The sequence below is a fragment of the Pongo abelii genome, chromosome X (assembly GCF_028885655.2).
Source record: "Pongo abelii isolate AG06213 chromosome X, NHGRI_mPonAbe1-v2.0_pri, whole genome shotgun sequence".
NCBI classification, from domain to species: Eukaryota; Metazoa; Chordata; class Mammalia; order Primates; family Hominidae; genus Pongo; species Pongo abelii.
In genome coordinates, this window is record NC_072008.2 from 136,125,054 (window position 1) to 136,148,273 (window position 23,220).

General features: G+C 41.4%; 1 protein-coding gene across 2 annotated transcripts in view; it reads right to left on the reverse strand.

The window, feature by feature from the left end:
• AIFM1 (apoptosis inducing factor mitochondria associated 1) overlaps positions 1–23,220 on the reverse strand; it is a 36,508-nt gene that overhangs the window by 10,109 nt on the left and 3,179 nt on the right. Inside the window, exons 2-8 of one of the 2 annotated variants that reach the window (XM_024240493.3) lie at positions 16,942–17,084; positions 10,301–10,400; positions 8,587–8,711; positions 8,328–8,458; positions 6,281–6,371; positions 1,069–1,153; positions 331–407 (exon numbers count right to left, since the gene is read on the reverse strand). In XM_024240493.3, the coding sequence (XP_024096261.1) occupies positions 331–407; positions 1,069–1,153; positions 6,281–6,371; positions 8,328–8,458; positions 8,587–8,711; positions 10,301–10,400; positions 16,942–17,084 (752 nt within the window). Of the gene's footprint in view, positions 1–330; positions 408–1,068; positions 1,154–6,280; positions 6,372–8,327; positions 8,459–8,586; positions 8,712–10,300; positions 10,401–15,635; positions 15,767–16,941; positions 17,085–23,220 lie in introns of both variants that reach the window. The other variant, XM_054545054.2, reaches the window with a different exon arrangement.

Here is a 23,220-nt window from a genome sequence, read left to right on the forward strand (position 1 = left end):
CACAGCACTTGCAATGAAAAATGCCAAGAGGCTGTAAGGGGTTCCAATGAATCAAACACATCAGGAAAAAACAACTATGGAAGAGCAATCAGAAGGATCTATTGCAAGCAATACAAACACTCCATTTTTTCCCTAGGAGCTTAAAACCCTTGAGTGAGGTATCTGAGGTACAGAGAGAGGAAGTGACTTGCTCAAGGCCAGATAACAAGTCTGGAGAAGAGCCATAAATAGAACTTGGATCTCCCAAGTCCCGGGTGGGCACTTGGGGACTGCAAGATTATACTACCTCTTCAAAAACAACACAAGGAAAACACTAAAGCAGACAATTACCTTTCTGAAAAGCGTTGTTCTACTCTTCACCTCTGCTCCAGCCCTATCAATGGCAGACAGACTTCTTGGAGTACCTCCTGGAAATAAGAGAAGGAAAACCCTTTAGCCCAACAAGCAGGAGCTAGCCCAAACAATACTCCCTCCACCACACAAAGGTGGAGCCCTCTTCACTTAGCACCATGGCGGCAACAACAGGATAGGATAAGAAGGCTTTGTTTGCCTTCAGCTCGCCTCACAGCAGGCTTTTTGTCAGTTTCCTTTGAGAAGCAGATTTGAGAGTCTGTCTTCAAGGGGTACACCCTGCCCCTAGGTGGCCAAAAGGCCTTACTTTTGGCTTCCATGTTCTCTTCTAGTTTCTCATGAGGATTTGCCAGCTAGCATAGCTACATGGGTTTGATAAATTGCTTCTGTCTCCTCTCTTGGTTTCTGATTGCAACTGGCAATGAAGCCACAAACGACATCACTTTCAGGGCACAGGGCACAGGGTGAGGGTTAAACAGGGAGAGAAAAAAGGGCAACTTCTTCATGCCTCTACCGGGAGAACAGCAAGGATCATCCAGAAGGGCTGGTGATCCAGGATGCTTTGACACAGCCAGCTTTTGTACCAAGAGAAGACACTCACTTCAGAGAGTCTGGGTTTCCATTTTCTTAAGTAGTAATGCCTTCTATAGAGAAGGCTGGACTCTTAAACTTGAATGAGCTGTATCAGGGAAGAAAGCCATCTCCAGAAATGCTCACCTGTTGCAATCAAGCACTTTTCATAGGTTATCTGAGAGCCATCATTAAGTTTCACCATGTTGTCTCTCACATCCAGCTGTACTACCTGGTACAGTCACACACATACATAAAAGAGGTAGAGATGAATTAGCTTTGAAAAAGTTTTATTGAGATATAATTCACATCAAATTCACCATTTTAAAGTGTGAAATTCTGTGGATTTCAGTATATTCACAAGGTTGTGCCACCATCACCACTATCTGATTTCAGAACATTTCCATCACCACCCCAAAACTCCAGGTCAATAAGAAGTTGTCAGCCCAGGACAGGCACAGTGACTCATGCCTGTAATCCCAACATTCTGGGAGGCTGAGGCGGGCAGATCACTGAGGCCACGAGTTTGAGACCAGCCTGGCCAACATGGCGAAACCCCGTTTCTACTAAAAATACAAAAATTGGCCAGGTGTGGTGGCATATGCCTGTGGTCCCAGCTACTGGGGAGGCTGAGGCAGGAGAATCGCTTGAACCTGGGAGGCAGAGGTTGCAGTGAGCCGAGATCACGCCACTGCACTCCAGCCTGGGCAACAGAGCAAGATTCTGTCTCAAAAACAAAACAAAACAAAAAAACCCAAAAAACAACAACAAAAAAACAAACAAAAACAAAAACAAAAAAAATTGTCAGCCCAATAAGAAGAATTAGTTCTTGACCTAAAGCGATCCTTAAGAAACCATATCCAAGTAATCATGGGAACCACAGTTTCTGGTACCCAGTTTTTTTAGGCAGTCATATGTTGGAAATAGGCAATTAGAAGGCAGGCAACATTAGAGCAAGTCATGACAGTCCCAAAGCCCTGACCCATGTGTGGAAAAGGAGAATCAGAACAGCCTTTCTTATTTGGCTGTTTGGAATTACTTATTATTACTTTGTTAATAACTCTCCTACATCTACAACATTTTTACAGAATGCTTTCTCCAACTTGTAGCCTTCACGGAAACTTGGCTCTCTCTTAAGGAGAGCTTACACATAGAGGCTGTTCGTTCCCCCACACTCCACATCACAAGGTCAGGAGGAGGTGTTGGCATTCTGCAAGCTTCTTGAGGTTACTGGTCTGCTGCTTCCAGATTCTTGTACTTTCATTCTCTTCTGAGGGACATCAGAGGAGTCCCATATTCCTACGAATCACTGTTTTGAGCCACCTCCTGGCTACTCCTCCTGATTCACTGAAGACCTTGGAACCTGGCTCATACTTTTCCTCATCTTGTTATCTCCTAAACCTCTCCTTCTACCTCAGTTATTCTACTTGTTGGTCACAATTTTCCATCCCTTCAGGTTTCACTCAGTCTGTCTCCTATACTTGCTTTCAATTTTCTCTGTTTATTTGACTGGCTGCTCCATTCTAACTAATTTGGGCCAATGGTAGAACATCCAAACTGTTCTTTTGCCAGTACCTTTAATTCCCTTGCACCCTACTCCTTCTTATGGTTAAGAGCTTGAGCTTTGGAGTCAGAGAGAATAGGGCCCCAGTCTTTGCACCACTCTTTACTAGCTGAGACCATTCAATTAAGCACCTACTATGTATCAAGTTGAGACAGTGATCTTTGCTGCTTTCAGAGTTTAGTGGCCAAGACAATTTAACAAGCACTAACAATAATCAAGAGTGACAAATGTGATATGAGTGGTAAGAACAGTGCAGGTAGCGCTGGGAACATATGACATGTGCAATCTAGTCAGGTTGGGTTGGGTAAAGCTTTCTAGAGGCAATGACATGAACTGAGATCTGATGGATAAGCAGCTTCTTTAGCCTCCTTTGATTTGTCCTTGGTAAGCTCCCTCTTCAATCCTGCTACTCAACCCTCATGGTGTTCGCTCTCAGATAACCATCTTATGTTCTACTGTATTGCAAAAACAAATGAAGCCATTAGATGTGATCTTCCACAGCTTCCCATGAGGCATGAGGGCTCCCCACCACCCCCATCCAGCCTATTAACATGCTTGTCCCATCCAATAGGTCCCACCTTTGATTCTATGTCCTCTTCACGCTTTTATCCGATTGCCATCTGTCTTTTCTCATTTAAATCTTTTGAAAGAGTACTTTACCCTCTTTTCTAACTTCCCAGTGGTATCTGTTTTATTTTATTTTATTAATTTTTTGAAATGGAGTCTTGTTCTGTCACCCAGGCTGGAGTGCACTGATGCGATCTTGGCTCACTACAACCTCCACCTCCTGGGTTCAAGCGATTCTCGTGCTTCAGCCTCCTGAGTAGCTGGGATTACAGGTGTGCGCCACCACACCTCACTAATTTTTGTATTTTTAGTAGAGATGTGTTTTCACCATGTTGGCCAGGCTGGTCTCTAACTCTGGACCTCAAGTGATCCACCTGCCTCAGCCTCCCAAAGGTATCTGAACCGCCAAATCTCACAGTGCATTTTACAGTTCTTTTCTTCCCAGATTCCTCTGCCACAGTAACACTGTGGATCACATTCTCCTTCTTGAAACTCCCTACAACCTTGGCTCCTGTCCTCAGGTTTCCTCATACTGCTCTTTAAGTTCTTTCCTAGTCTCCTTTGTGGGTTCTTCTTAAGCCTGCCTCCTAAAAATTGGGGTTCCCCAGGGCTCTATCCTTGCCTTACTCCTCTTCTCACCAGATCAGTTCTCCCTGGGAGGCTTCACCTACTCTCATGGTTTCAACTCCTACACATATGCAGATGATTCTCGACTCTCTATCTGAGCCCAGGTCCCCTGAGCGTAGCAGTCATATGTCCAACTGCCCAGAAGACACCTTCACGCAGATATTCCACTTCATACTTAATGGTCCAAAACTGAATTTTATCTTCCCCCTTAAACTAGCTCTTCCTCTTGTAATGTCTTTCTCAGCTGTGGGTACACTGCCATCCACTCAGACATGCAGGCTAGAAATTAGAAAATCATTTTGCCTCCTCCATCTCCTTCATCTTTTATCTTTAACTAACCACCAAGCCTCATCAAGCACGACCGAGCCTCATCAAGCATGACTCCCAAGCATGCCTCAGTGTGTTCCCTACTTCTCAACACCTTTCTTTTTTTTTTTTTTTTTTTTGTATTTTTTTTTCTTTTATTATTATTATTATTATTATTATTATTATACTTTAGGTTTTATGGTACATGTGCGCAATGTGCAGGTAAGTTACATATGTATACATGTGCCATGCTGGTGCGCTGCACCCACCAAATCGTCATCTAGCATTAGGTATATCTCCCAATGCTATCCCTCCCCCCTCCCCCCACCCCACAACAGTCCCCAGAGTGTGATGTTCCCCTTCTTCTCAACACCTTTCTATCAAGAAGTAATACTGGCCGGACACGATGGCTCATGCCTGTAATCTCAGCACTTTGGGAAGCCGAGGTGGGTGGATCACCTGAGGTCAGGAGTTCGAGACCAACCTGGCCTACATGGTAAAACCCCATCTCTACTAAAAAGACAAAAAAAAATTAGCCAGGCATGGTGGCGCATGCAGCTACTTTGGAGGCTGAGGCAGAAGAATCGCTTGAACCTGGGAGGCAGAGGTTGCAGTGAGCCGAGATCATGCCACTGTACTCCAGCCTGGGTGACAGAGTGAGAATCTGTCTCAAAAAAAAAGTACTGTACACTGATGTTATTAATAGCTTAGGCTCTGGAATCAGAATATCTGGGTTCCAATTCTGTGGCTCAGACAGACCCGGGCTCAAATTCTCTCTCTACCACTTACTAGCTATGTGAGTTTAGGCAAATTATTTAAAATTTATTTATTTTTAAAAATTTCAACTTATTTCTCTGTAAGAGGGAAATAATACCTACCTCATAAGATTATTGGGAGGATAAAATGAGATGGCGCACATAAAGCATTTAAGAACTGTGCTTACAAGATTAGAATAGGTACTATACAAATTTTACCTCTTACTTTCTTCTTCTTCTTCATCATCATCACACCACTACTATTCTAATTTGGGCTCTCATCATCTCTTGCCTAGATTATTGCAATAATCTCTGAAATGGTCTCTCTCTAGTCTTGTCTCACTGAAATCCATCCTCCTCATGGCCAATGGTGATTATTTAAAATTCAACTGCCTAAAATGCAACAGCTCCCCAGTGCAGAAAAAGCTCTTTCACGCAAAGCCCTCCACGATCAGGCCCCTTGCATAACTTCTCAGGTTCATCTCTTGCCACTTCCTAACTTGTACCTAACTGCTCTATCAGTACCGAGCTGCTTCTATTTCCTGGCACCAAACATGCTTTTTTGTACCCTTGTGCTTTTGCTTATGCTGTTCTTTTTTACTTGAATGCTCTTCACTCTTCTCTAGTCTGGTGAATGCCTCTTCATTCCATAAGATCGCCCATTCTGTAAGACCTTCTCCTCCAGAAAGCCTTTCCTGATGTCATCACTCTACTGGGCACCCTTCCCAGTATTTCCCACAACATACTGCGCAGATCTCTCTTACTACACACCTATGTGTTATGATTACGTATTTATGTTTCTGCCTAATACAGTTAGCCCCTAGAGGGCAGGGCCTGAGTGTTGTTTACACATAGGGGACACTAAATGTTTCATTACCAGCTTATCAACAAACCTATATCCATCTTCTCTGTCTAATGTCCCCTTACAGGAGAAGTGAGTATGTTCCTAACGAAGGACAATCCCTCCACTTATGCTGTGTATCTCATCTACTCTGGGCTTTGCTCCTTCAGAGAATGCGTCCCTATTGGAACACTGCCATTAGTTTACACACACACTCTAGTATCTGCCATTAACAACAATAAAATATAACAAAACCATCCTGGGACTCCACAAATACCCTCTAATAACTGCCCTTATTACTCAGACACTCGCCTTTTAAAGTCTAACAATATATTCCATGCTGAGTTATGCCCAAATTATTTTACTATGAGTAATACATATTTGTCAATCTTTTCTCACTGATAATCCCAGAGAGAAGTTAGTGTGGGAAAATAGGAAGGATGAGGAAGGGCAGAAGAGCAAATAGGAGAGATAACAGCTTTTAGGGTCAAGTTGAGTCAGCATGCTACCCTAGGCTTTGATACTAGTGCTTTCCCCAGAAAGACACACTCAGCATTATTAAATCTAAAGCAGCTCGATCCTTCTTTGATGAACTACAATGGCAGGACAGACATTAAATGGTAATGGAAACACACATCACCATACTGGCTGGTGGGCAAGTACATAGAGCCTGACAAAGGAAGCGGTCTACTAGCTCACCTTCTTCCCAGTGAGGACGGCCACACCACCGTTCTCAATATGAGGCAGGTCCTGAGCAGAGACATAGAAAGAAGGTGGCTGGAAATATATGCTGTATGGAGAAGAGAGGGAGAATATTATAAGCATGTGGAACTGTTATCAGCTTCCCCCATAGCTTTAATAAAACTGTTTCCATTATCAGAAACTTTAAGGGACATTTTCCAAAGTAAGTCTCAAAGTCTATTAAATCATGGTCATGACTTGCTTACATACAGGTATCCAGATCAGTGGTTCTCAACTTGGGGCAATTTTGCTCCCAGGGGATGTTTGCCAGTGTCCAGAGACAATCTGGGTTGTAATAACTTGGGTAGGGATGCTACTCATATCCAGTGGGTAATGGCCAGGGATGCTGCTAAACATCCTATGATGCACCGGACAGCTCCCCACCCCCAGCAAAGCGTTATCCTGCTCCAAATGTCAACAGTGCTGAGGCTGAGGATCCTGCTCTAGATTTAGGTTCATTTCAAAGTAAGAACAAGTGGAGCACCCAAGGAGCTGGTATTCACATATCCACCCAAATGGGTTGTCCAGAATGGTGCTCTTCAATGGAACAACTAATTATAGCTCCTGAGAAGACTCTGCCTCAAACAGTTATCAACTATGATATATTAATATTAATTAGTTAATATATTAATATTGGCTGGGTGCAGTGGCTCAGGTCTATAACCCCAGTGCTTTGGGAGCCCAAGTTGGGAGGACCACTTGAGGCCAGGAGTTTGAGACCAGATTGGGCAACACAGCAAGATCTCATCTCTAGAAAAAAAATTTTAAAATTTTTTAAAAAATTTTAAAAATTAAAAATTTAAAAATTTTTTAAAATTTTAAAATTAATAAATCACGCACCTGTAGTCCTAGCTACTCCGGAGGCTGAGGTGGGAGGATCACTTGAGCCCAGGAGTTTGAGGCTGCAGTGAGCTATGATTCGGCCACTGCACTCCAGCATGGGTGACAGAGCCAGACCCTGTCTCTAAAAATGTGTGTGTGTGTGTGTGTGTGTGTGTGTGTGTGTGTGTGTGTATGCATATGTATACATATAAAGTTAGCCACTAACTTAATTGAAAGTATACATCCTGTTTGAAAATGGAACATGATAGTGGGGGTGAGGGAAAAGGGTAAGTTTGTAAAATTTGGTCAGGTATCAAAGGGGTCACTAATGAGAAAAAAAATTGGAACCCAAAGAACATGGTACTAGAATTAAGAGATCTAAGTTGTCCATCAAAAGGAAAAAGCTTCTGGACCTGTATCTCCAAGTCTGTCATGCAAAAATTCTAACACGGGCCTTCCTACTCTACTCCTGAAATTCTAAATGCCTGCTAGGCTGACAAAGAGAGTGCTGTTAAAAAGTTTCTTTTCTTCTGCTCTTATAGGACATGTCTAGGCAAGTATAAAGAAGTGATGGCTGGGGGCAGTGGCTCACACCTGTAATCCCGGCAATTTGGGAGGCCAAGGAAGGCGGATCATGAGGTCAGGAGATTGAGACCATCTTGGCCAATGTGGTAAAACCCCATCTCTACTATAAAATATAAAAAATTAGCCGGGCGTGGTGGTATGTGCCTGTAATCCCAGCTACTCGAGAGGCTGAGGCAGGGGAATTGCTTGAACCCGGGAGGCGGAGGTTGCAGTGAGCTGAGATTGCGCCACTGCACCGCAGCCTGGTGACAGAGCAGCAAGACTCCATCTCAAAAAACAAAAAAAAAAAGAAGTGACAATACAGGCCAAGTTGATCTTCACCTAAAGAAGCTTAATATAAAGGTTCCAGAAATAGGAGCATTAGTATTTCAGAGGCCAACATTACACCATCAACTGTTGGTAGATCTGGTAACAGAATCCAGGACTCTTGCCCTTTGTAGACTGTTATCTCTAAGCTGTACCAAGTGTGGACCATAGTAGACTCTAGTGGACAGCCAAGCCATCCCTCCTATTACTGTACACAGTCAGTGGCAAAATCCTAATCTATTCTCTGTGCTTAGCTGAAGTTGATAGGCTCATTTTACATAAGCAAACACACCTTCTCTCTTTTCCATTCCACTGTTTGAATCGCAGTGTCTTTGTGACATTTGGGTCATCTGAAAACCACAGTTCTTTTGAAAGAGGAGGTCGCATGTATGGCAACTCAGGATCTTCAGATACAATCAGTACCTTCAGACATAAAAATCATGATGCTTATCAGAGCCAAGTCATTTAAGAGGCAAATGTCAAAGCGTTCACATTAGCTAAATGCTTGCAGACTGTACCCTCTGTGCCAAGCAAAAAAACATGCACCTTACCCTGGCCCCAGGATCCCGAGCCCGGATGGATCTGGCTGCAGCAAAAGCAGCCGTGCCTCCACCGATTAGCAGGAAAGGAACATGACTTGGCGCCTTGTCTTGAGGAACTTCCTCTCCTTCTGAAGCTGAAAGCAACAGAACAGACTGGATGAATCTTCTTGAAGTCTCAGATGATTCTTTGCCACTGTTAAAAGAAAATCACCTTGCACTTGTCTCAATCCTCCACATAAAGCTAGCAAAACATAGGACCTACACTAATCTTAACAATCTTCATAGCATCCTGATGGGAGAGGAAATGCAAGTATCCCTTTCATTTCATAAGTGAAAAACAGGAGAATGATTTCACCCATGTCATTCATTCATCAGGTCTGAACTGGTACCAGGACATAGCTTAAATATTTAGTTACTTCTAAAACATTTAGAAAGTATACATCAGTAGGCTTTTGCCCTTCCCATCAATTTCCTAGTGATCACCAGGAAAATATCAGGCTTAGTTTCACCTTCTGTTAGCAACAAAGGGAGAAAATCCAGGAGGTCAATTGGGGATTATTACACAATGTTCAAGAATAAGGGGGTGCTTTTGAAAAAAGCAGAACAAATTGCCCACCCAGAGTTGTGGGGCTTATTAAAGGATTAAAACATTCCTCTCTGAAAATTGAAGCGAATCATGTGAAATGGAAGTGATGGCTAGGGTATGTGCTTTAGGAAAGCAAATATACCTTTAGCAACTCGAAACTGCAAAGACTCAAAAGGGGAACAAAACAGACCAGAGGAATTTCCTCATTTAAAAACCGGCTTTCAGCTGGGCGTGGTGGCTACCACCTGTAATCCCAGCACTTTGGGAGGCCGAAGCAGGAGGATCACCTGAGGTCAGGGGTTTGAGACCAGCCTGGCCAACATGGTGAAACCCTGTCTCTACTAAACATACAAAATTAGCCGGGCATGGTGGTGCACACCTGTAATCCTAGCTACTCCAGAGGCTGAGGCAGGAGAATCGCTTGAACCCAGGAGGTGGAGGTTGCAGTGAGATGAGATTGGGCCACTGCACTCCAGCCTGGGCAAAAAGAGTGAAACTCCATCTCAAAAAAAAAAAAAAAAAAAGGTTTTCATCTCTTTTCCATCTTTTCCAATAGTTTTCCTTGCTAAGCTTGTCTTTTAAGAGACTTTTTTTTTTTTTTTTTTTTTTTGACAGAGTCTTGCTCTGTCGCCCAAGCTGGAGTGCAGCAGCATGATCTCGGCTCACTGCAACCTCCACTGCTTCGGTTCAAGCGATTCTCATGCCTCAGCCTCCCGAGTACCAGGGATTACAGGCGTGCACTACCACGCCTGGCTAATTTTTGTATTTTTAGTATAGATGGGGTTTTACCATGTTGGCCAGGCTGGTCTTGAGCTCCTGACCTCAGGTGACCTGCACGTCTTGGCCTCACAAAGTGCTGGGATGACAGGCGTGAGCCACCGTGCCCAGCCAAGAGACTAATATTAATATACAGATAAACAACCAATCATAATCATCACTAGCTTTATTCTCAAACCCAAATTTCAGCCAAATGCTTTAAATCACTCTCAGTTCTAGGGTAATACCATACTTTCTAGATGCTTGCAATCTCATACCACCATTGCTTCTACAAGACATCCATAAATCACAGCACCCAAACTGTTTATAACTTTCCCTTTGTGAGTCTCAAATCATAGCAAGAATTAAGGGAATACTCACCAGATAATGCGGCCTTTTCCTGTTTCTGTTCTGGTGTCAGCCCTAACCCTGAAATTCTTTCATTGTATCTTTTTTCGTCCTCTTTTATAGTCTTGTAGGCCTGCAGATCCAAACATGGAGAAAGTTTATTTCACCATACAGCTAGCTCATACTGTAAGTAATATTATCTTTCAATTAAATGAGAAGCTTTTGTCTATCTGATGTTAGTTCCTCTATGTCAAAACCACTAAGACAAAGTTGTTTTCTTAAGAAATAAAAAATACTGGGCGTGCACATGCTTGGTATGGAAAAAATATGTGTAAGCAGATGAAAATGCTCCAGTTTCAGATTTTTAGGCTCTCTGTAAAGAATTCTCCCCATATTTTATTCTGAATGTACAGTTTAAGAAAAAAGAAAAAATCATTTTATACTAGAAGAATAAAGTGCTAGAAAGGGCTAATCTATATATGAAGCACAGAAAGGGGGTTTGGACTACGCTGGACACTAGCTGTGAAATCAATCTATAGGGTCCCGGGTAGGAAGCTGGGACATAAGTTTTCCTGGTCAACATTCCGGCTTTTGCTAAGTACTCACATAGTGGTCAGAAACATGGCTGCCTGTATTCTATTTTTAGAGAGTTACCCATCATTCCCTCAATGGTCTATCCTTTTCCTAAACTCACGAGGTAGAAGGAATCTTATTCAGAAAAACTACACACAGATATTTACTAGGGGGTCAAACACTTTGCTTAAACACCTGTTATATTTCAAATATTCTATCTTCTCTATCCTTTCAAATTGGAAAAGGGTAATTTTACCATTATGACCAGTTGTGTGTTGTTCTTTTTTAACATACAGTACCAGAGTTTATTGGAGACTTTTTAAAGAAAAGGTAGGCAAGAATGACTTGACATTACGATGCTTTTGGCCGGACACGGTGACTCACACCTGTAATCCCAGCACTTTGGGAGGCTGAGGTGGGCAGATCACCTGAGGTGAGGAGTTTGAGACCAGCCCGGCCAACATGGTGAAACCCCATCTCTACTAAAAATACAAAAATTAGCTGGGTGAGGTGATGCACGCCTGTAGTCCCAGCTACTTGGGAGGTTGAGGCATGAGAATTGCTTGAACCCAGGAGGCGGAGGTTGCAGTGAGCTGAGATCACATCACTGCACTCCAGCCTGGGCAATAGAGTGAGACTCTGTCTTAAAAAAAAAAAAAAAAAAAAGAAAGAAAAGAAAACTTACAATGCTTTTGCTCTTTTGTACCCCACAGGGTCAACAAAACAGGAATTTAGGTGAACATATGTCAAATGAAATCTCAGATTAATTGTAGGAGAAAGTAAAGACAATCAGAGGAACTATTATAAAACATATTCTTTTTTTTTTTTGAGATGTAGTCTCACTCTGTTGCCCAGGCTGGAGTGCAGTGGCGTGATCTCGGCTTACCACAACCTCTGCCTCCCAGGTTCAAGCGATTCTGCTGCCTCAGCCTCCTGAGTAGCTGGGACTACAGGCACACGCCACCATGCCCGGCTAATTTTTGTATTTTTAGTAGAGGTGGGGTTTCACTATGTTGGCCAGGCTGGTCTCGAACTCCTGACCTTGTGATCCACCCACCTTGGCCTCCCAAAGTGCTGGGATTACAAGCGTGAGCCACCACACCTGGCACCATAAAACATATTCTAAGAATACTTCTATGACTTCCTTCCAGAACAGCCCATCAGGCAATGTGCTGCAATTGAGGAATCTGGACCCTGAGAGCTGGGTTCAACCTGGAAGCATTTAACATTGTGACAAATGAAGTAGAAAGTTAAGTACTGTATGCGAAAAGACAATAGTTAACTCCTTGAATTTACTACTAAATTTATCGAATAAATGAATTCAATTAACATTAATTTCAGGAAGAGTTTTTATCTTGGTATCAGATACTATACACAAGTCGAGTATTTACTCACACCTTAAAAACATTTCTTTTAAGAAAGGGACTTTAGCCAGGCGCGGTGGCTGATGCCTATAATTCCAGCACTTTGGGAGGCCAAGTTGTGGGGATCACCTGAGGCCAGGAGTTCGAGACTAGCCTGGCCAACAGAGCAAACCCGTCTCTATTAAAAATACAAAAAGTAGCTGGGTGTGGTGGGGCACACCCGTAATCCCAGCTACTAGGGAGGCTGAGACACAAGAATCACCTGAACCCCTGAAGTGGCGGCTGCAGTGAGCCGAGATCGCACCACTGTACTCCAGCCTGGGCGACAGAGCGAGACTCTGTTTCAAAAACAAAAACGCAACAAAAAAAAACCTAGAGGGGAAAGCTTCTCCAAAAAAGAAAAGAGAAAAGAGAAAAGAAAAGAAAAGAAAAAAAAGAGAAAAGTTTTACCTAAAAAGATGGCTTACTCTGGTCAACATGAATGAAAAGAGAAATAAACAGGGGCCATGTTCATTGACAGAAATATCCCAAAATAGCCTAAGCCCAGCTCACACTTGCTAATGGCTCACACATGAAGGGAAGAGCAGACCAAGAAATATCTAGAGGTTTAGTGGGGAAAGGGCAAGAATGAGGTCGATCTGTCTGATATATATATAAATGTATTTATTTCTTTACCTTTCCACCAAGGGTTTCTGTACTCCTAGTTTGCACAGATTTCCAATTAATGACATGAATACATGTCCGGTTAAGAAAGATGACAAATTTGTGAAAAATATTAGTGAAGACAACTTTTCTAAACAGATGAATATGGTGGCATTTATTCAACTTAATGGGATTTGAAAGGAAACAGGTCATTTTCTGAGTGAAGCAATGCAATCCTATAGTTTAACAATAGTAAAGGGCCCAAATACTAAATCTCATTAAATATTCTAAAGGCCACTTTGGCTCTGCCCACCAACAAAAAATAGAGGACTGAGATTTGGGGATCTGCCTCAGGTCCTAGTGAAAGTTACCAGCAAAAAGAGGAAAAACTCTCACAACAATGTGAATCAGAAGTTCATATTTACAATCCAAGCAGCAGAAGCACTGTTGAAATCAGTGTTTTTCAAACTGTGGTTGCATGCCATTAGTGGGCTGTGAAGTCAATTTAGTAGGCTGCAACCAGCATTAGACGCAAACACAAACAGAAGAGAACAGAAGCTAGAGTAAGTGTATGATACCTAGTTAATAGTTTTTGAAGCTTTGTTTCTGTTTTATGTATTTGTAGTCATAAAATGGGTTGTAAAAGAAATGTATTTTTCACTGCAGATCATGGTAAAAATTTTTAAAAGTCGGCAGTTTAGGCTGGGCACGGTGGCTCATGCCTGTAATCCCAGCACTTTGGGAGGCTGAGGCGGGTAGATCACCTGAGGTCAGGAGATAGAGACCATCCTGGCTAACACGGTGAAACCCCATCTCTACAAAAAAAAAAAAAAAAAAAATTAGCCGGGCATGGTGGCAGGCGCCTGTAGTCCCAGCTACTCCTCAGGAGGCTGAGGCAGGAAAATGGCATGAACCCGGGAGGCGGAGGTTTCAGTTAGCCGAGATCGCGCCACTGCACTCCAGCCTGGGCGACACAGAGAAACTCCGTTTCAAAAAAAAAAAAAAAAAAGTCGACAGTTTACTCCCTTCTTTTTGGAGGGTAAAATGGGAGGGAGGTAAAGAGCTCCCAATACAGGAGTTGCCAAAGTAATAGTTATACTTAAGTTAGGAACATTTCTTCAAATGAGAGAAAAAAGTTACGAAGAAACACTGTTCACTGTTATGGACTGAATGTTTCCTATTCCTATATTGAAGCCTTAACCCCCTATGTGATGGTATTTGGCAATGGGGCGTTGGGGAGGTGATAATGGTTGAATGAAGTCTTAAGGGTGGGGCCCTAATCAGATAGGGCTGGAGCTCATACAGGAAGGGGAAGACACTGGAGTTCCCTGCTCATTCTTTCTCCCTCTCCGTCCCCCACCCCCCAAAACCATGTGAGGACACAGCAAGAGGGTGGCTGTCTGAAAGCTAAGAAGAGAGCCCTCACCAGAAACTGAACCCTGTGTGACCTTGATCTTGGCCTTTCCAGCCTTCAGAACTATGAGAAAATAAACCTCTGTTGTTTAAGCCACTCAGTCGGTGGTGTTTTGTTATGGCAGCCCAAGAAACTAATACAAACGTTCAACAACTTACAGCTATATCTCATCAAATCTGCACACTGATTTTAAGTTCATAGTTCTCTTGAGACTAATACCAATTTCGGACAAAAAAACTAAGCCACCTCAGATCAAGTTTTCAATAATTTAGAACCTAAAACAAAACTGTACATAACAGTTCAATAACAGTTGTAGGTAGACAAAAGCTTATCATTTAACCTGGAACCACTTTATAATACAGTAGCTTTATTATTACCAGTGTTGGATAAACACAGAGTACAATGAGGCATTTAAATGAATGACTTGAGAGGAACTTGTGCTTCTTAGATATTTCTAAGGCAGGAGAAAGGAACAGTGACCAGCCCTGTCTTATAGCTTGGCATCAAGAAAATTTGCATGGTCAACTCTGTGGAGGCCATCCAACTCTGGTACAGCAACACAGACCAGGAATTTATCAGGTTTAAATTGTTACCAACATACTGAACACAAAGGCTTTAAATCTATTTTTGAATGAATGGGGTGGAACTGATGGGAAAAGTTGAGAGATATGAAATGGAAAAAGTAAGGCTCAGAGGGTAGTATCTGAACTACGAATGAGAGGCATTAAAGAAAGCAATCTACATGAATGTGTTAGCTTGTACCGCTTCAGCCACTAGTTTGACCAAATTAGAGATTACAAAGGGACACTGCCAAATGAATTTACTTTGAAATAGAGGCTGTGGGTAGAAAGGTGGATGGGGAGAATATTGCAATTTCTATGGCTTTTTGGATCTCCTCAGAAGCATTCAACAAAATGCCTTTTCACAGTCAAAGTCTGGTTGATCGTTTCCCACAAAACACAAACATTACATTTTACCTAAAATGATTCAAAAATGGATGATGTTCACATTACCTTTATTTGCTTATTTAACATTTACTCTGAAACTGTCTTGTTAGATATGCAGCACTAAAGCACAATATAATTTGGTATCACACAAAATCATTATAAAATTGGCAAAAGTTTCAAAGAAAGAGTTAATGATGAGGATTTGTGATCATCATTAGACTTGTGGCTTTAGCTATATCTGGTAGGACTTCAACAGTTTGAAGAATGAGATTTGAGGACTCTCTAGTGACTGACAATGTCCCTTTAATAAACACCTAGAGAAAGCACATGCTGTGAATATTTTACTATATTCTAATGTATCAAGTTTTCATTAGTGCCATGGTCTCACCCACCCTACCCCAAAATATGTTTTAGTGTAAGCATCTTACATAATAAACTCCTGCCCCAGTGACTGTTGCTCCTACAATTAAGAAGTACACTAGGTTGCTGCCATCTTTCCCAGAAGCACCTGTAGATGCTAGTGATCTAGAAGGGGATCCTAGGTGATGAGACTGCACAACTGTAGGTAAAGATAAGGCCAAGAGAGAAACAAAAGGAAATAGAGTACTAAGTATTAATGAAGAAACATTCAATACAAAGGCAGGGAAGCAGTTTTGGTTACCCTGTGCTAAAAAAGGAAAAAGAAAAAAATGCTGCTCCAGGATTGCAGAATGTGCATTTCATCAAACCACATTATCAGACAGCTCTCACCTATTTCTTAATCTGATTTGACTCACAATAGGCAAGAACTATCTACTTTTCTTGTCCGTTGGGAGTCACATCAGGGGATGAGGATATAGGTAGCTTCAAATAATTTTCATGTCCCTTTCTTTAACCTAGCAACCAAGGAACAAAGATAAATTCATTGTCTTACCAATGTAGAAAAAACCCCCTAAACTTGTAATGGCTTAATAAGTAAAACAAACAGCTTCCTTCAATCAAGGGTGTTACTAGGTGTTATCTAAGTTGGTTCATTCAGCCTTACAGGATCCAACTTTAGACTGATCAGCTTAGTCACAGTAAACCCTGCCAAGTTAGGAAAAAAACACCCACAAAATAATTCCTCTGTGACCTGCTAAGCTGATCGGAGTTCATTTAAGGAGATACAATGGTGCTAATACTACATAGCAATTAAACACCATATTTCTCACCTCAAACAAACTCCATTCTAAAATCAGTGATACTAGCCCTGCTTCTGTAATTTAGTCTTTGGGTGAGATTCAGGGATAGCTTTCCTTTTAGGAACACTTAATATTTTTGATTGAAGGCTGTTGTTTTTTAATGTGAACCCCAAGCTGAGGAAATAAAATGTCTGACAAATAGGTCAAAATAAAATATTGTGCTAAGGAGCTGCAATGGATTTTGACTTTATTCACAGGTTAGTGTGTGACATCCAAGAAAACAGGTACAATTTTGTGGGTTACTCGAATCTAGGAAAACACAGTGGCTTTCAGGTAAAGAAGAAAAAGACAAGTGAAAAGAGCAGAAATCAATCAACATGAGATTAAATTTCAGTCATTCCAGAATTGGCTCCCATAAGATATTAGGCAGCAGGCACTTAAGAGAAAGCTTTTTGAAAATTTTTCCAAAAGGAGAAAGGGGAATTAGTTGCAAAAGTTTTAAAGCAGAGTACTATTGAGTCTATTAATGGGAGCTGTTTGGCAGCTTCTTTATACACGCTGCTTTTCTACTTACATAGGCACCAGCTCCTACTGTTGATAAGCCCACAATAAGGACTAACACAGAATTATCGATTTTGCCCCCTGATGCACCAGAGCTAGCCATTTGTCTTGTCATCTGGAGTTCTAGAGGAACATGCCATCGCTGGAACAAATTGCCTAAGAAACATAATTTATTAAGACACACACATACAAAAATAAAATAGTTAATACATATTTATGATTAAATGTCAATGCACTGTACAAGACTTATTGCCCACGGATATTCACCGTTAAATGATCAAGAAAAATATCATCAAAACTGCATACATAAATACTACAGACAGCTGAATGAACACTCTTAAGCTGCTGAAGTTTTTAAGAGTAAAATTTAATGCTGTCCAGTGAGAAAATTTTCAGCTTCCAGAAAAGATCATGAAAAACATGAACAGTTCATCAAATACCTCTCCCTTCATGTCTTTCCCATAAATTAAGTAAACACAGAGAGATGACTGAATAGGTAGATACACAAAGTTAACCATGGGCTACCTGGGACATTATAACAACCATTTAAGGAGTAATCTAGATGGTTCCAATCTTGCACAAAATAAAACGCAACACACTCTAACCAGGACACAGTTCAATCTTGCATGAAAGGTAATGTGTCCTGGAATACAGAAATGTTAAAGCTCAGAAGAAAATCAGAAAGAAAAAATTTTAATGAGTTTCTCTCCCCCAAAGAACTAAAAAATTTTGGACTATGAAATATTTTTTATAATGACAAAATTTAAAGTGTCCAGCAACTCCTTGACTCTTACTCCTCCAAAATAATACAAAGGTTATTTTGATGTAAAACTATGCAGAGCTATGTAATGATGTGATGATCGTAACAGCACCCGTACACAGAAATATAAGAGTTCTGTAGATTTCTTTTCCTAGGGAGACGCTGACATTTTCAGATAAAGGAAGGTCTCAGTCTCTGATTATTCTGTGATTACTCCTCGTGTTTGTTGACTATCAACCTACAGCAGCAAATTTTTTCTGCAAAGAACCAGATGGCAAATATTTTCAGCTTTCTGGGCCATTTGGTGTCTGCTGCAACTACTCAATTCCGCTGATGCTGCATAAAAGCAGCCAAAGACAATACATAAATGAATGGATGTGGCCATGTTCCAATAAAACTTTATGGACACTGAAGTTTAAATTTTATATAGTTTTCATGTGTCACGAAATTGTCTTTTTTTTTTTTCCAGCCATTTAAAAAATGTAGGCCAGGTGCGGTGGCTCACGCCTGTAATCCCAGCACTTTGGGAGGCCTAGGCGGGCAGATAACGAGGTCGAGAGATTGAGACCATCCTGGCCAACATGGTGAAACCCCGTTAAAAATTAGCTGGGCAGGTGTGGTAGGGCATGCTTGTAGTCCCAGCTACTTGGGAGGCTGAGGCAGGAGAATCGCTTGAACCCGGGAGGCGGAGGTTGCAGTGAGCCGAGATCACGCCACTGCACTCCAGCCTGGCGACAGAGTGAGACTCCGTCTCAAAAAAAAAAAAAAAAAGAAAAGAAAAGAAAAGAAAAGAAAAAAGAAAAAAGACCGGGCGCAGTGGCTCACGCCTGTAATCCCAGCACTTTGGAAGGCCGAGGAGGGTGAATCACCTGAGGTCGGGAGTTAGAGACCAGCCTGACCAACATGGAGAAACCCTGTTTCTACTAAAAATACAAAAAATTAGCTGGGCGTGGTGGCGCATGCCTGTAATCCCAGCTACTCGGGAGGCTGAGGCAGGAGAATCGCTTGAACCCAGGAGGCGGAGGTTGCAGTGAGCCGAGATTGTGCCATCGCACTCCAGCCTGGGCAACAAGAGCGAAACTCCATCTCAAAGAAAAAAAAAAGAAAAAAAGAAAAAAGAAAAAAAAATGCAAAACCCACTCATGGCTCCTGGGGCATACAAAAGCAGGTGACTGACTGGCTTTGGCCTGTGGCTGTAGTTGGCAGACCCCGATCTAGAGCAGTGGTTTTCAAACTTGAGAGTGTATCCGAATGCCCTGAAGGTTTTATAAAACAAAGCTGGCCAGGCCCCAGGCCCAGAGGTTCTGATTCAATAGATCTGGGATGGGGCTCACGAATGTGCATTTCTAACAAGTTCCCAGGGGATGCTGCTGTTGCTGCTGCTGCTGTTAGGGTGGGGACCACACATTGAGAACCATCTGTCTAGAGCAGGTACATCCTATCTTTTGGCTTCCCCGAGCCACATGGGAAGAAGAAGAATTGTCCTGGGCCACATATAAAATACACTAACATTAACCATAGCTGATGAGCTAAAAAAAAAAAAAAAAAAAAAATCACAAAGAAATCTCATAACGTTTTAAGAAAGTTTACAAATTTGTGTTGGGCTGCAGGTTGGACAAGCTTAGTCTAGAGGCTGATACATATGTCCCTGTCCTGTCTAGGCTTTAAAAGACAAACAGAATGGACACTGGTAGTAGCATCCCATGTATACTTGTAGAGATTAGAGAAGGAATTTCCCCCTTGCTTTCATAATGTTAGGCCACAGACGGGTAAAAACAAGCCCAATGTGGATCTGTGGTCTCTCATCTGAAATCCTGGGGACCATGTATATTTTAGAACTTTGAATTATCTGGTCTTAAGTATACGGGGCATATACCACATAGTGACACCTAGCAAGGTAAAGGGCAGCAATTCATAGTTAAACATATTAATATGACCAATCACGCTAAGTGATATTTTAAAAAGATTATAAAGTAGCCTCTCTCCAGTTCAGATCAGGTTTTACTGGCAAATGAGTTATGAAAACTTGATAGTCTTAAATTTTGGTCATTCTACATTTTCAATTTCTGAATTATAAATAAGAGACTTTAGATCTACACTCTTAGAAAAGGAAATGTATTTTTCTTTACTGTTCTTCTTACCTGCTTTTAGAACTCTTCATCACCACATGAAATAAAATGGTTGAGATTTGGAAATAATGACAAATCATGAAAATAAAAACGTGAGCGGGGCAGAAACTTATCTCAATCTGGACAAGCTTCTGATTTTCACAAGCTTACAAAAATAATGAACCATCAGAAGTAGAAAGTGGTAACTCTCAGAGCTTAGAAAATGAAACTGGTTAGGAAAAGTTCCACATGATTTAGTTCAATGAATTTAGTTTGTCCTCCACCTCTACCCCTGGTTCATTTACTAAAAATAAATGGTTTTTTGTTTTTGTTTTCCTTTTTTTTTTTAAAATTCTGTTTATTCCTCCAGAAGACCCTAAATACAGACATTATAACAAATTTGTTTTAATATCATACTCATGTTTATTCTCTTTCTGCTTGCTTTTCACAAACTGATAATACTAACAGTGTAGATTTAGGAAAGTTCAGCAGCTTTTGTCTCAATTTGCCAAAAAAAAAAAAAAGAAAAAAGCATTTAAAAGTAAATTGACTTTTTTTTTTTTTTGAGACAGGGTCTCACTCTGTCCCCAAGCTGGAGTGCAGTGGCACAATCTCGGCTCACTGCAACCTATGCTTCCTGGGCTCAAGCGATTCACCAGCCTCAGCCTCCTGTGTAGCTGGGACTACAGGCATGAGCCACCAATGCCCAGCTGATTTTTCTATTTTTTGTAGATACGAGGTTTCACCATGTTGCCCAGGCTGGAAGAGTAAATTGACTTTAAAAAAAAGTAAACTGGTTAATATTTAAACTACTGCTTGAAAAGAAATGTAATACACTACTCTCATTAATAAACCAACTTTTAAAACTTTTTACATACCTACAAAGTGACTTCAATTTTGTAAAACGTACTAAGTATTGTCTGTTTACATTCCCCCTCCCCCGATTTTCTTTTCCCTATGAAATTCCTCCCAAACCTTTCTCCCCATAGCTTCAAAATTTTAGGAAATATTACATCGTGACTGAAACATGCCTTTTCACTTGTCTTACTAACATGGAAAAGCCAACTTACTCCTTGACTTTTCATCATGGCACCAGTTTACTTATTTTAGGTTTTCTGCAGTCAGACCACACATACAATGCAATTTCTTCCTCACACTTAGGATTTCATTCTTAAGAAGCCAGTTTGACCTGTGCAACAATGCCTGACGATGCATAGATGTTTGCTCAATAAATATTTGTTGAATTAATGAATGAAGGAAATAGAAATTCTTCCTAATTCTATTGATATTGACTGAACATTCTTATTACTATTAAAATTTTTTTTAAATGAAAAGGTATCAGTATGTTGCCCAGACTAGACTCAAACTCCTGGCATCAAGTGATCCTTCCACCTTAGCCTCCAGAATAGCTGGGACTACAGGCATGCACCATCGTGCCGGGCTAACCGAACATTTTAAATAATTATTTGCAAAGAAATTTTAGCCAGGGCAGGCGCAGTGGCTCCCATCTGTAATCCCAGCACCTTGGGAGGCCAAGGTAGGTGGATCACTTGAGACCAGGAGTTTGAGACCAGCCTGGCCAACATGGTGAAACCCCGTCTCTACTTAAAAATAAATAAATAAATAAAATGAAATAATAAACTTAGAGTTTTTTTTAAAAAAAAGCTTTAGCCAGATTCCATTTATTTTAGGTTGCTTAATCATAAATGAGTAACCTCAAACACCACAGACCAGCATTGAATAGTAGCTAAACTAGCAAGTTCATTTCTGTAGGTTTTGTGATTTCCTGTTTTTCCATACTCCCAAAAGCCCTTTTCCAAAAACACAACTTCACAATTGAGGCACCCAGGGATCCTAAATGGTTAAGAGATCTATATGTCCTTGAGACTTGTTTCCTGAGTGTCAAACTGATTTTTCCAGCATGGAGAAAACACAGGACGGCCAGGTGCGGTGGCTCACGCTTGTAATCCCAGCACTTTGGGAGGCCGAGGTGGGCGGATCACGAGGTCAGGAGTTCGAGACCAGCCTGGCCAATACAGTGAAACCCCGTCTCTACTAAAAATACAAAAATTAGCTGGGCGTGGTGGCAGGTGCCTGTAATCCCAGCTACTCGGGAGGCTGAGGCAGGAGAATCACTTGAACCTAGGAGGCAGAGGTTGCAGTGAGCTGAGATTGTGTCACTGCACTCCAGCCTGGGCGACAGAGCAAGACTCTGTTTGAAGAAAAAAAAAAACAAAAAAAACCACAGGACAAGCCTAGATAGTCTGTCCATTGTAGATAAATGATTCTTTACAAGGAATCCAAAAACTATTTATCAGCCTTTTTTTTTCTTTTTGAGACAGATTCTCGCTCTGTCATGCGGGCTGGAGTGCAGTGGTGTGATCTCGGTTCACCGCAACCTCCACTTCCCGGGTTCAAGCAATTCTCCTGCCTCAGCCTCCCGAGTAGCTGGGATTACAGGCATGCGCCACCACGCTTGGCTAATTTTTGATTTTTTAGTAGAGACGGGGTTTCTCCATGTTGGTCAGGCTGGTCTTGAACTCTCAACCTCAAGTGATCTGCCCACCTTGGCCTCCCAAAGTGCTGGGATTACAGGCGTGAGCCACCACGCCTAGCTATCAGCCTTTTTTTATTTTTTAGTATCAACCCTTACTGGAATTTTAGAAGAAACAGAGTAGTAATAACTATACTACAGCGTGAACCATTCTGATGAAAGACACACAAGGAAAAAATTATTTAGATAACAGAAAATAAAATCTCTCTTCTGCAAAGTTAAGTCCTTCACAATGCTGTACTAGGGTTCAGTCACGAGAATTTACCATGTGCCAGAGATGGTACAAGATGCTAAGGACACATAAATAAATAGGACATAATCCATGTCCTTAGATAGTGTTTAATTTAGGAGAATGGCTGCTACTATTCTGAATATGACAAAATGAGCTTGATACAAATCACAAGAGACTCTAGATTGCTCAGTTTGGTTTTTTAATCCTTAAGTCAGTGAAACAGAAGGGGAAGAGTCACTACTCATCCAAAACAGTATATACCAAACTTGCCTGATCATATGAATGTCAAGGGGCTTGTTAAAATACAGATTCCCAGAATTATCTCCTGGAGAAGGTTAGGAATTGGTCCTGTACTCGATTCACATGACCAGGCAACTTTTGGCAACATGATCTAGAAGAAAGCTAAGACATGCAGTAACTCCCTCAAAAAGTTAGAACATTTCTAGAAAATGTAACTTATTAACTGGTTACAGAAAGGGCTGAGTTGCCAAAGAATTTCTTCTGCAAAGCCTTGTCTCAGCAGAAAGAACGGGGGAAGACTCATCTTTTAGGCTTCAAAACGAAGTCACATTTGGCAGTGTCCAGGAAGCCAGGATCCTTGCCCACAAGGAGCTCAGCTTCCTTTTTAAAGAGGTGAG